Source organism: Bombina bombina, chromosome 2 (assembly GCF_027579735.1).
Source record: "Bombina bombina isolate aBomBom1 chromosome 2, aBomBom1.pri, whole genome shotgun sequence".
In the NCBI taxonomy this organism is placed as follows: domain Eukaryota; kingdom Metazoa; phylum Chordata; class Amphibia; order Anura; family Bombinatoridae; genus Bombina; species Bombina bombina.
The window spans coordinates 532,001,377-532,015,797 of record NC_069500.1 but is presented as its reverse complement, the minus strand read 5'-3'; the positions used below and the strand labels follow the sequence as shown (position 1 = coordinate 532,015,797).

The following is a 14,421-nucleotide window of genomic DNA, read 5'->3' as shown; positions in this document are numbered from 1 at the left end:
CTTAACAGCTTTGCTGTTGTGCTCTTTGCCTCCTCCTGCTGGCCAGGAGTGAATATGCCACTAGTAATTGTAATGACGTTGTGGACACTCCATGTCCGGAAAGAAAGAAATGTATCAGGTAAGCATAAAATTTGTTTTTTTTTTGTCTGGAAAGCTGATTACTTATTGATGTATTGTATGCTGACCACTATACACTCCAAGTTTATTTTATTGTATTTGTTTCAAATGCCAAATAACTTAAGACATGATGTAACTGCCATAATATAAGACATTTTATGTTATATGTTGATTGATTTTGATTATGGTACAGTACATGAAGTTGTAACTGTATTCATATTTGGCTAGATTACGAGTTTTTGTTGGTAATGGTGTGCGGTGCTAACGAGCCTTTTTTTCTCAGCGCTCACTTAAGACAACGCTGGTATTATGAGTTTCCTGCAAGACGGTGTTAGCCTCAGAAAAGTGAGCGTTGAGCAAAATTTAGCTCCACATCTCACCTCAATACCAGCGTTGCTTAAGTCAGCGGTGAGCTGGCTGAACGTGCTCGTGCACGATTCCCCCCCCCCCAAAAAAAGCAGCGTTCAGCTCCTAACGCAACCCCATTGTTTCCTATGGGCAAATAAAAGTTATGTCTACACCTAACACCCTAACATGAACCCCGAGTCTAAACACCCCTAATCTTACACTTATTAACCCCTAATCTGCCGCCCCCAACATCGTCGCCACCTACATACTTTATTAACCCCTAATCTGCTGCTCTGGACACCGCCACCACCTACATTATACTAATGAACCCCTAATCTGATGCCCCCAACATCGCCGAACCCTACATTTTATTTATTAACCCCTAATCTGCCTATGAAATGCCCCCACATTAAAACTTAGTTGTTTTTTTTGTCATATAAATTTAATGAGTGCTGTCTTTTGTTGTGGATCGAAAAATGGAAAACTATTGCAATTATTACTATATAAGAGCTGTTAATATGTTTTAAGAAGGTAGTTATGTTTTTTTCCTTATTTGTGGTGAGTCTCCAAAAGCTTTCTTTAAATGAGTATTGAACAGTGTTCTAGTAAATAGCACACATCACGTGATACATAAAAGTGTCACATAATATTAATGGGACTTAATACACTTTGAGATTTTAATGTAACATGATCTGTCATGTGTAGCTAATGTCCATTGTTTATTTAACCCCCTAATTTAACTAAGAAAAAGACAGGTTAAAATATTTATTTTGTATGCAGATTTTTTTTTTTGCAATATAGTTATACAGATATGTCTAATGTATCTATCATGAATAGGTGTCTGTTTAACATGAAACTGCAAATGTGTCAGAGAATTCAATGGGTGTGGCTGTCCAGAAGATGACAGACTACAACAGCGCTAAGAGTACATTACCTTGCTCTCCTGTGAAATGGAAATGCTGCTTGGGAATGTTACTTTTTGACACATTTCCTTAAACAACTTTCTCAGGTTGGAATCATCAAACGGTAACTGAGCAGTAAGGAACGAAAACAAAATGACTCCCATACTCCAGATGTCAGACAGAAAAGGACAATATGGAATTCCCAGTAGGATTTCAGGAGCAACATAGGCAAAGGTGCCACAGAATGTCTGACTGAGTTCAGCCCCAGTTCCAGGGACAAATGCTACCTTGGAAAATGCAGAATCAGAGATCTTCAGATTCCCATTCTTGTCCAAAAGAAGGTTATCCAATTTTAGATTCCTGTAGAGTAAAGGTGGCAGGAAGAGATAAATGTGAAAATTTAGAGATAAACAGAAAAAAACATTTGCAGTAAATAGTTCTAAATTAAAGGACCAGTCAATACAGTAGATTTGCATAATCAACAAATGCATGATAAGAAGACAATGCAATAGCACTTACAGGCCCATTTATCAAAGGTCTTGCGGACCTGATCCGACACTGCGGATCAGGTCCGCAAGACCTCGCTAAATGCGGAGAGCAATACGCTCTCCGCATTTAACATTGCACCAGCAGCTCACAAGAGCTGCTGGTGCAACGCCGCCCCCTGCTGACTCGCGGCCAATCGGCCGCCAGCAGGGAGCTGTCAATCAACCCGATCGTATTCGATCGGGTTGATGTCTGGCGATTCCTGTCCGCCTGTTCAGAGCAGGCGGACAGGGTTATGGAGCAGCGGTCTTTTGACCGCTGCTTCATAAGTTGTGTTTCTGGCGAGTCTGAAGACTCGCCAGAAACACGGCCCTTCAAGCTCCATACGGAGCTTGATAAATGGGCCTGATAGTCTGAACTTCAAATGAATAGTAGATTTTTGTTAAATAAATTGCAAAGTTATGTCTATTTCCACTCCCCCTGTATCATGTGACAGTCATCAGCCAATCACAAATGCATATACGTATATGCAGTGAGTTCTTGCACATGCTCAGTAGGAGTTGGTGACTAAAAAAGTGTAAATATAAAAAGACTGTGCACATTTTGTTAATTGAAGTAAATTGGAAAGTTGTTTAAAATTGCATGCTGTATCTGAATCTTGAAGTTTAATTTTGACTTGAGTGTCCCTTTAAAGGGCCATTATAGTTGAAACACTACATAATGGTGTTGTCAATGTAAGTTTGCACGGCAAAATCTCTCTGTAAGGAAAGGGGTTCCTTGTTACTATAACAATTTTAAGAAGGAATTAAACAGACAGTTTTGCTATCGTGTATGTTTTTCTTTAGAAATTCATTGTGTAATGACGAGTTTGTCTGACAATTTCATTTTGTGTGGCTTATTAAACAGAAATTTTAAATTACTTTACAGCATCCATGCCAATTTAAACGCAATGTAAGCCTTATTACCAGATCATTTTACAGAGAGGTTTCTCTACATTGGTGTCTAAAGTAGCATTTGTAAAATAAAAACCTTGGGGGATATTTATCAAGGCGTCAACTATGTTGCATTCGCCAGCATCAATACGCTCGCCTAACATCGCGGCCGCGGATCTCAATACACTCTCCTTATTTATAAAAAAAGTCATCAAAAACACGTGCACCAAGTACAGGACGATGAGCATCGGACTGTTGTTAACTAGCAGTCATCGATCTCGCGTCTATTCGGCTTTTTCCCAATTTTATTTTTACCATTTTACTAAACGCCGCCACTATACTAAAGTGTTTAACCCCTATCCCGCCACTCCCCGACATCACCGCAACCTAAATAAAGTTATTAACCCCTATCCCGCTGCTCCCCAACACTGCCGCAACCTAAATAAACTTATTAACCCCTAAACCTCTGGCCTCCTACATCACTACCACTAACTAAATCTATTAACCCCTAAACCGTCAGCCCCATCGCAAAAAACTAAATTAAGCTATTAACCCCTTAACCTAACAACCCCTTAACTTTAAATTATAATTACACCATCCCTATCTTCAAATAAATTAAAACCTACCTGTAGAATTAAAATAAACTAATTTTAAACTATTAATTAACCTACTCTAACTATTATACTACAATTAAATTAAACTACCAATTAAACTAAATTACATATTTAAAAAACCTAACCCTACTAAAATTATTTAAATATACAATTAAACATTCTTACAAAGTCCTAAATTACCAAATAAAAGAAAAACTAAGTTACAAAAAAACAAACACTAAATTACGAAAAATAACAAACCAAATTATCAAAAATATTATTTTTTTTTACACCTAATCTAATAGCCCTATCAAAATAAAAAAGCCCCCCCAAAATAAAAAACCCTAGCCTACAATAAACTAACAATGGCCCTTAAAAGGGCCTTTTGTGGGGCATTGCCCCAAAGATAACAGCTCTTTTACCTTGCAAAAAAATACAAACACCCCCCCAACAGTAAAACCCACTACCCAACCAACCCCCCCAAATAAAAAAACTATCTAAAAAAACCTAAGCTACCCATTGCCCTGAAAAGGGCATTTGTATGGGCATTGCCCATAAAAGGGCATTTAGCACTTTTACTGCCCAGACCCTAATCTAAAAATAAAACCCACCCCAAAAAAACCTAAAAAAACCTAACACTAACCCCCGACGATCCACTTACAGTTCTTGAAGTCCCGCTTGAAGAATCCATCCAGCCGGCGAAGTCATCATCCAGGCGGCAAGAAGTCTTCATCCAGCCGACGCAGAGTGGATCCATCCTGAAGACATCCAGCGCAGAGCATCCTCTTCATACGGTCGCCGCTGTACACTGATTCTTCAATGCAAGTGACGCAATCCAAAATGGCGTCCCTTGCATTCCTATTGGCTGAAAGATTTCAATCAGCCAATAGGAATTAGAGCGGCTAAAATCTTATTGGCCGTTCCAATCAGCCAATAGGATTGAGCTCTCATCCTATTGGCTGATTGGAACAGCCAATAGGATGAGAGCTCAATCCTATTGGCTGATTGGAACAGCCAATAGGATTTTAGCAGCTCTAATTCCTACTGGCTGATTGAAATCTTTCAGCCAATAGGAATGCAAGGGACGCCATCTTAAATTGCGTCACTTGCATTGAAGAATCAGTGTATGGCGGCGACCATATGAAGAGATGGACCCGCTCCGCGCCGGCTGGATGAAGATAGAAGAGGCCGCCTGGATGAAGACTTCTTGCTGCCTGGATGATGACTTCGCCGGCTGGATGGATCCTTCAAGCGGGACTTCAAGAACTGTAAGTGGATCGTCGGGGGTTAGTATTAGGTTTTTTTAAGGTTTTTTTGGGTGGGTTTTATTTTTAGATTAGGGTCTGGTCAGTAAAAGAGCTAAATTCCCTTTTAAGGGCAATGCCCATACAAATGCCCTTTTCAGAGCAATGGGTAGCTTAGTTTTTTTAGATAGTTTTTTATTTGGGGGGGTTGGTTGGGTGGTGGGTTTTACTGTTGGGGGGGTGTTTGTATTTTTTTGCAAGGTAAAAGAGCTGTTATCTTTGGGGCAATGCCCCACAAAAGGCCCTTTTAAGGGCCATTGGTAGTTTATTGTAGGCTAGGGTTTTTTATTTTGGGGGGGCTTTTTTATTTTGATAGGGCTATTAGATTAGGTGTAAAAAAAAATAATATTTTTGATAATTTGGTTTGTTATTTTTCGTAATTTAGTGTTTGTTTTTTTGTAACTTAGTTTTTCTTTTATTTGGTAATTTAGGACTTTGTAAGAATGTTTAATTGTATATTTAAATAATTTTAGTAGGGTTAGGTTTTTTAAATATGTAATTTAGTTTAATTGGTAGTTTAATTTAATTGTAGTATAATAGTTAGGGTAGGCTAATTAAAAGTTTAAAATTAGTTTATTTTAATTCTACAGGTAAGTTTTAATTTATTTGAAGATAGGGATGTTGTAATTTTAATTTAAAGTTAAGGGGTTGTTAGGTTTAGGGGTTAATAGCTTATTTAATGTTTTTGCCATGTGGGGGGCTGGCAGTTTAGGGGTTAATAGGTTTAGTTAGTGGTGGTGATGTGGGAGGCCAAAGGTTTAGGGGTTAATAAGTTTATTTAGTGGTGGCGGTGTCGGGGAGCAGCGGAATAGGGGTTAATAACATTATGTAGGTGTCGACGGCACATTAGGGGTGTTTAGACTCGGGGTTTATGTTAGGGTGTTAGGTGTAAACGTAACTTTTTTTCTACCATAGAAATCAATGGGATATGCTTCATTCTCTTGCAGCATCGAACATAAGTTTTCAGTGCTTTCATACTACCATTGATTTCTATGGCATCCGCGGCCTCAAGGTTGGCAGATTGAAAACCAGGTATGCTGTGTCGGAAAAGTGTCAAATATAGCTGAATGTGTATTCAAAACATCTGTAATGACGTAAGGATCGATCTGCGTCTGATGGAGATCGCGGGATCGTATGTTACGTCACAAATTTCAACATTTGCTGATCTTGAGGCTTTGATAACTAGGTTGTATCAATCTCACAACAATTACGATGCGGAATTCCGGCGTATTTTCAGTTGACTTTGATAAATAGGCCCACTTATCTTGTAATTGTGGCCTTTAGAATAACTCACCTGTGCACAATACCTTTACCATGGATATAACCCATGCCCAAACTCAGTTGACTGAACAATTTTCCAGACAGTGGTTCCTGGCAGGGAAAATATTTATGGATATATTCCAAAATGCCTCCACCTTCAGCTAACTCGAGAATGAGGTACACATAGCTTGTGGTCTTAATTGCTTGATGTAAAGTGATCACATGTTGATGCTGTAACATTTTCATTACCTGTACAAAGAAGAAAGCTTATCAATGGACTTCTAACATGGTTTTGAATCTCAGTGATCTCTTAAAGGGACAGTATACATCAATTTTCATATAACTGCATGTAATAGATACTACTATAAAGAAGAATATGCACAGATACTGATCTAAAAATCCAGTATAAAACATTTTTAAAACTTTCTTAGAAGCTCCAAGTTTAGCACTGTTGATTAGGTTAGCAGGAACACCCAGGGAAATTGGCTAATTTGCAGACACTCCCCCCTCCCCCCTTCCCTGCATATGAAAAGACAGATTATACAAACAGAACCTAGCAGTAGACTGGAAAAGAGCGTCTACTTCTGACACTGAGGGGCTTGGTTAGGAGTCTGAAAATCTGCACAATGTTATTAAAAAATAAGCAAAACTATACTTTGTTACAAAAATACTCCCAGGTGGGTTATATAAATGGATCCTCTACAAAACATTTATGCAAAGAAATGTTTGGTGTATAATGGCCCTTTAAGTGTCATGGATTTTCAACCTAATAGTATATTAATTTCTGATAGGGGTTATGGGTCAAAGACTTATCTCATGTTATATTCTCAGTTATGAATTTTCTCCCCCATTTGTTAAGGGATCATTTTGGTATGTTTGTTAGGTGGCTTTTTTTTCAATTTGTATTTCAAAGTTACTTCTATTTTCCTTCCCCTGCATCATGTGACAGCCATCAGCTAATCATAATAGTCTGTGATGAAGAACCTTGGCACTACAGATGTTTCAGAACATTTCCCATGATGCTTAGGCACTCTGAAGTCCAGTCGAGCATTATTGTTCTGAAAAATCTGAAGTGCCAAGGTTCGCCATCACTGGTATATACTGTGGATTCTTGCACATGCTCAGTGTGCATATAACAAGATTGTGCACATTTGATAATGGAAGTGAATTGGAAAGTTGTTAACTGTGGCATGTTCTATATGAATCATAAAAGTTTAATTTTTACTTTAGTATTCCTTTAAGGTGATAAGGGGGGAGTGATCAACTTGGTCCAATCCCCAACACGTTGGTGGATCACACCTGGTTGGTATTTGCTATATTAAAGTAAGATACATATTTTGCTGAAACACATTAAATTACCTATTTAGGTTCCTAAATAACCCTCATGTGCTCTTTAATTAATATCCTAAATGTATCACAGGCTGCCCTCAAAAACTGATGTAGTGCAACCCAATGTACACAGTATTCCACCCCATTATCCTTATTCTGGGCAATAAAATTCATAGCCTACTCAAGTGTGCTCTACTGCCTGTTTCCATTACCTGTACTTCTCTCTGAAGGAATTTACTCAGATATTCTCTAGGTGCTTTGCGTGTTGATATTATTTTCATAGCCAATTGTTTCTTCTTACGCACAAATGTGACCTCATATACAGTTCCATACTCGCCATAACCAATCAGGCTTCCCAGACTGTAACCATATTTCTTCATGATGATAAGATGCTGGGAAGGGGAACCAGTTGGGTTGGACTGTGTACTCACACAGGACATGATGTCTGGGGATGTAAACATAACTTAATTGGAGAAAGAGATATGCAGGATACAGTTTTTTGCTAACCTTCAGAAATCTTAAATACCAGCAACACAGTTCCTATGCTAAGAAACACTTTATTGAAGGAACATGAAACCAACATTTTTTCTTTTATGATTTAGAAAGGGCATGCAATTGTAATCAACTTTACAATTTACTTAAATTATCTAATTTGCTTCATTCTCTTGATATTCTTTGTTAAAAGCATATATAAATAGGTTCAGTAGCTGCTGATTAATGGCTGCACATAGATGCCTCGTGTGATTGACTCACCCATGTGCATTGCTATTTCTTCAACAAAGGATATCTGAAGACTTAAGCAAATTAAATAATAGAAGTAAATTGGAATGTTGTTTCAGATTGTATTCTCTATCTGAATATCTGAATCATGAAAAAAATTTTTTGGGTTTCATGTCCCTTTAAAAAAACAACTGTATCATCATATGAAATAAACATATTTAAAGGGATATGAATTGAAACCCAAAAGTTTTGTTTTGTGATTCAGACAGAGAATACCATCTTAAAAAAGATTCCGATTTACTTTTTATATCATTTGTTTTGTTCCCATGATATGTGTTGAAGAGATACCTAGCTAGGCATCTGGAGCACTACATGGCAGGAAAGAGTGCTGCCATCTAGTGCTCTTTCAAATGGATAACATTCTTCCAAAACTGCTGCCATATAGTGCTCCAGAAATGGGCCAGATAAGTCCCTGCTTATCAACAAAAGATACCAAGATAACAAAGAAAAAATGATAATGAAGTTAATTAGAAAGTTTTTTAAAATTGCATGCTCTATCTAAATCGTGAAATAAATATTTTTGGTTTCGTATTCCTTTAAACATTTATTTGTCTAACCTGAACTTATTAGTTGCATACTTCCTACTTAAGCTGATGGTACTTGCTACTAATGCTCACTAGCTGTTAAGTACAATAAGTACCTCTCAGCCAGTGATAATAAGTAGAAAGTACCTACCTGCCAATTAGAATTAATATGGATTACCATTAGACAGGTCACCATACTGGATGGAGTTCTCAAACGTAATCCAAATTCTTACAGATCAGCTTGAGGAATGGTCTATTGAAACCCTGGAGACTGACTGAAATCCTTTCATTAAACTTTATGCTTGGAGAAAAAAATCCTTATTGTGAATGGAAATTAACATTTTTTAACTTATGTTTAGTATTTGTGATGTATCATATTTAATAAAGAATTCATTGTACTGTATATTTTGTACATGTAATTATAATGGCTAATGATCTTAGCCAACTATATCATAGTTGCCAACATTTTAAAAAAACAATTGCAGAAGAGCAAGCAAGCAAGCAGGTTACCGGAGTATTGACGACCTACTGTTCAACTGTTTCGCCCACTCAGTTCTGCAATCAAAACACACTCATTTGATGGTAATAGTACAGATTAGACATTCTGGGCATATGGTTATTGCTACAACACAGCATTAAAATTAGGCAGACAAATAATATGTGAACCTACTCAATAATAATAACAATATTCCAGTAGGAGTTAATTATATTTAAATAATACACTATATATACAGGGAGCGCAGAATTAATAGGCAAGTTGTATTTTTGAGGATTAATTTTATTATTGAACAACAACCATGTTCTCAATGAACCCAAAAAACTCATTAATATCAAAGCTGAATAGTTTTGGAAGTAGTTTTTAGTTTGTTTTTAATTATAGCTATTTTAGGGGGATATCTGTGTGTGCAGGTGACTATTACTGTGCATAATTATTAGGCAACTTAACAAAAAACAAATATATACCCATTTCAATTATTTATTTTTACCAGTGAAACCAATATAACATCTCAACATTCACAAATATACATTTCTGACATTCAAAAACAAAACAAAAACAAATCAGTGACCAATATAGCCACCTTCCTTTGCAAGGACACTCAAAAGCCTGCCATCCATGGATTCTGTCAGTGTTTTGATCTGTTCACCATCAACATTGCGTGCAGCAGCAACCACAGCCTCCCAGACACTGTTCAGAGAGGTGTACTGTTTTCCCTCCTTGTAAATCTCACATTTGATGATGGACCACAGGTTCTCAATGGGGTTCAGATCAGGTGAACAAGGACGCCATGTCATTAGATTTTCTTATTTTATACCCTTTCTTGCCAGCCACGCTGTGGAGTACTTGGACGCGTGTGATGGAGCATTGTCCTGCATGAAAATCATGTTTTTCTTGAAGGATGCAGACTTCTTCCTGTACCACTACTTGAAGAAGGTGTCTTCCAGAAACTGGCAGTAGGACTGGGAGTTGAGCTTGACTCCATCATCAACCCGAAAAGGCCCCACAAGCTCATCTTTGATGATACCAGCCCAAACCAGTACTCCACCTCCACCTTGCTGGCGTCTGAGTCGGACTGGAGCTCTCTGCCCTTTAACAATCCAGCCACGGGCCCATCCATCTGGCCCATCAAGACTCACTCTCATTTCATCAGTCCATAAAACCTTAGAAAAATCAGGCTTGAGATATTTCTTGGCAGAGTCTTGACGTTTCAGCTTGTGTGTCTTGTTCAGTGGTGGTCGTCTTTCAGCCTTTCTTACCTTGGCCATGTCTCTGAGTATTGCACACCTTGTGCTTTTGGGCACTCCAGTGATGTTGCAGCTCTGAACTATGGCCAAACTGGCTGCAAGTGGCATCTTGGCAGCTGCACGCTTGACTTTTCTCAGTTCATGGGCAGTTATTTTGCGCCTTGGTTTTTCCACACGCTTCTTGCGACCCTGTTGACTATTTTGAAAGAAACGCTTAATTGTTCGATGATCACGCTTCAGAAGCTTTGCAATTTTAAGAGTGCTGCATCCCTCTGCAAGATATCTCACTATTTTTGACTTTTCTGAGCCTGTCAAGTCCTTCTTTTGACCCATTTTGCCAAAGGAAAGGAAGTTGCCTAATAATTATGCACACCTGATATAGGGTGTTGATGTCATTAGACCACACCCCTTCTCATTACAGAGATGCACATCACCTAATATGCTTAATTGGTAGTAGGCTTTCGAGCCTATACAGCTTGGAGTAAGACAACATGCATAAAGAGGATGATGTGGTCAAAATACTAATTTGCCTAATAATTCTGCACTCCCTGTATAGTAGAGGGTTAATATTTATGTATACCATTTTAATTAGAGGTAAAGTTTCATAGACAGAATAGTACTGCAAATGCAGAGATCTCCCAACCATAGAAAGCACAATCCTGACAACTTTGAATTTTATCATTTGCAGTAATTTTTCATATTCAGTGACATTCACGGTAAGAGACGTCACAGAGGCTAAGATGATCAAAAGTGCTACGTGGCAGCTAAATATTCCAAAGGATCCGCCGCTATGTCGAGCGAGCCTGTTAAAATATTACATGCTCCTGACATATCGGCATTGCCACTAAACATACAATTAGGCATGGCAGCTATATTTCACGGGATCCTTTACTATACATCGTCAATATGGGTGGTGCTGCTGGTATTATCTATAGCCAGTATTGCCGCCCATATTGGCGATGTATAGTAAAGGATCCCTTGAAATATATCTGCTGTGCCTAATTACTAATCCTAATACCCATAAACCGAAGTACCCCACAATCGCAAATTAAAGGTTTACTGAATTTTGTCTTTTGTACACCAAATTGTACCCACATTTCAACACATACATATAATAAATCAATCACTAACCTATTTTCACATTGAAACAAAGCTGAATAACGGCAGAAAAATAATTTTTATTATTTAATCCTGATGTCACCTATTCCAGCCCTCCAATATGGGCAGTTCATGTCCAAAGCGCTAACCTATAGTAGCTGTTTTTAATGCATATAATTAACAGCCGATTACAGCGCTTTGCGCACTTTAATCTAACACACAGCTCATGCGTGTTTGCTCTGGCTGATGCTGAAATTGCCCATATGTTCATCTGAATAACGCTTGCACATTGCTTAGCTGAATCTATGTAATCAGTTATCAAGCCATTATATGTTTAAACGAAACTGTAGTATTTTTCAATGTCTTCTCTTTAGATCTCTAAATTTATTGTTATTTAGGGTAGCTATATGAAGATCAACATCATCAATAATAAATTTATTTATAATGCTCATTCTCATCAGCTTTTAATTTTTCTAGCTGACATTTGCTGCATTTTGTTTTCAAATATAATCTGTATATCATTTTTTTTTTCATATAGCACCAATGTTAGTTTATATATATATATATAGTTTATTTATAGTTTATTTTTATTGCTTGTTAATTCTAGGGTGATTCGCTTTTATAAGAATGAATGCATAAAATAAGAAATTCCAAAATGACAGTGGGCTCCACATCCTACCCTAGACCCTCACACCCTAGACTCAGACATTAACGCCAGATGACATAATGCATAGCTACTAGACATACTTGCTTAGCTGAAGCTAAATACATATTTACATTTACACTTTGACAAGAAGAAAAACAGAGAAACATGGACACTATAACTGTTTAATGTTTATTGTTATTAGTTTAATTTGTTATAAAAGAAAAGAAAAATTCTAGAAATGTATGGCCCATACCGTTGGGAACTTTACATGTTTGTTTAACAGATCTTCATAAGCAGCATTTTATTGAACTTTTATATGGACTAATTTCTGCATGCCTCAAACGGACTCTATTCCCCGAAAGAGGGCGATAATTCTGTTCCTGACTATATCATTGTCTACTGCATTTTATTTTCTTTTTATCTGACTTATGTATGTTTCAAGCAGAAATAAACAATTTTTCTTTAAAAAAAAAATAAAATAATTAATTATTATATCCTTTGGACTATAAATATAATTCTCTGTGACCAAGTATTATTAAAATATTTTTTTTTTTTAAGTTGCTCGTTAATTTTAGAGAGATTCTCTAAGCGCTCGCACACAAGCTACTTACGTTTACAGCTCAACAAAGTCTTCTGATCCGCGATTTATAGAGCGGGTCTACTTCATCCAGAACTGACATGAAGATGGTGACGTATTCGATGACGTTGAGCTTTCTTGCACTTGCGCATTGTGTACAAATGTCACCATCTTCCAACTGGAGTTGTCTGCCGCATTGGAAAACAATTACAGCTAGCAAATAAGTGGGTTTGGAAAACTTGAAACATTTGTCAATCTTTTTTTAAAAACTGTAAGTATTTGTAACATGATGGGCATTGAAAATGTTTTTATTTTGATGCATTTTTTCATACAGTGTCCCTTTAACACTTAACTAATAAATATCTAAACTGCCACATACCCACTGCAAGTCCTATAGTGTTACTCTTTGACACTAAGTAGTCGATTTGATAATTTAGAATGAATTGTGTCAAACTGGACTAATGGTCCATAGTGTCGCATGGGATGCACTGGGCTATTTTGAATAGTCATTACTATTGGTGAGTTAACACATCAATCTTATGATGCGGTCCAATAATTTACGTTGCATTTCTATCCCATTATAGCCCCTAATAGAGACACACCTTGCGGACATGCGCAGTCATTTGGGAAACACGCCAAGGATGTCAGGTATTTAAGCTCACGTTTTATATATGTTTGTTATCACCAGATGAAACAGTCATGTACTGAGAAACGTGTTGTAAATAAACTGGATTTTAACTTTTTAATCGTGAGCAATTGATTCCCCTAAGGGTGAAATATTGGTTCCTCTTTCTGATCGAGTATATCAGCTTCAGAAACCTCAGCGGTGCTATCCATTATCTCCTCTTGGACGGCGGCTCCCACAGTGTATGCTGTAGCTGGATTGTGAGTCAGCTGGATGGCTCTGATAGCTCAGCCTGCTCCATTTGCACTGCTGAGTGCATCGTGTTTGTGAGTATATTGCACATACTTGCTTCTTTTTTTGGACGTTTGTGACATACTTCACCATTGGAGCGCCCTCTTTTATCTTGTCTCTATAGATCACTCTGCCCACCTGTTGGGGGGGAAAACATTTGTCGTTTTAAGAAGAGAGTCTACTGATTAACTTTTTTCACTTGAATTTTTTTTTTTTTAGTGCATATATGAATATGCTTATATTTTGATATTTGTGCATTGTTTGTAAGCATGTTATTTTATTGATATTTTCATAAGTTCACAATTGGCGCAGCCAGTTTATTTGAGATTCGTTCTCAATTATATTTGTTTTTTACCCACAGCAAGTACCTATCCTATTAAACCCTATACTGCCACTAGCCCACCGCAAGTACTATCCTATTAACCCCTATACCGCCACATACCCAGCGCAAGTACCTATCCTATTAACCCCTATACTACCACATACCCACTGCAAGTACCTATCCTATTAAACCCAAAACCGCCACTAGCCCACCACAAGTACCCTACATTATTAACCCTAAACCACCCCAATGCAAACTAACCCTAAGCAAACTAACCCCCCTTTAAACTAAACCCCCTTACTTAAAAATTAAATATTAACCCTAAACCGTCACAACCTCCAACGCAATCTAACCCTACTCTACCTAACACCTAAACCCCCTAAATTACAAAACGTTACAATAAAATAAAAAAGTCTAAGTTACCGAAAAATAAAAACAGTATCTAAAATAAAAAACCCACCATTATACCTAACACTAATCTACATGTCCAGTAAAATTAAAAAAACACCTACACCCTAACACAAAAATAAATTGCAATAGCCAT

At 37.4% G+C, this 14,421-nt stretch overlaps 1 protein-coding gene across 1 annotated transcript in view; it reads right to left on the bottom strand.

Annotated features, from left to right (window-relative positions):
• Positions 1-1,384: 1,384 nt before the first annotated feature.
• TSSK4 (testis specific serine kinase 4) overlaps positions 1,385-14,421 on the bottom strand; it is a 24,992-nt gene continuing 11,955 nt past the window's right edge. The window contains exons 2-4 of the mRNA XM_053702367.1: positions 7,484-7,716; positions 5,977-6,191; positions 1,385-1,727 (exon numbers count right to left, since the gene is read on the bottom strand). Coding sequence (XP_053558342.1) covers positions 1,385-1,727; positions 5,977-6,191; positions 7,484-7,711 — 786 coding nt within the window. The 5' untranslated portion in view covers positions 7,712-7,716. The remainder of the gene's footprint in view (positions 1,728-5,976; positions 6,192-7,483; positions 7,717-14,421) is intronic.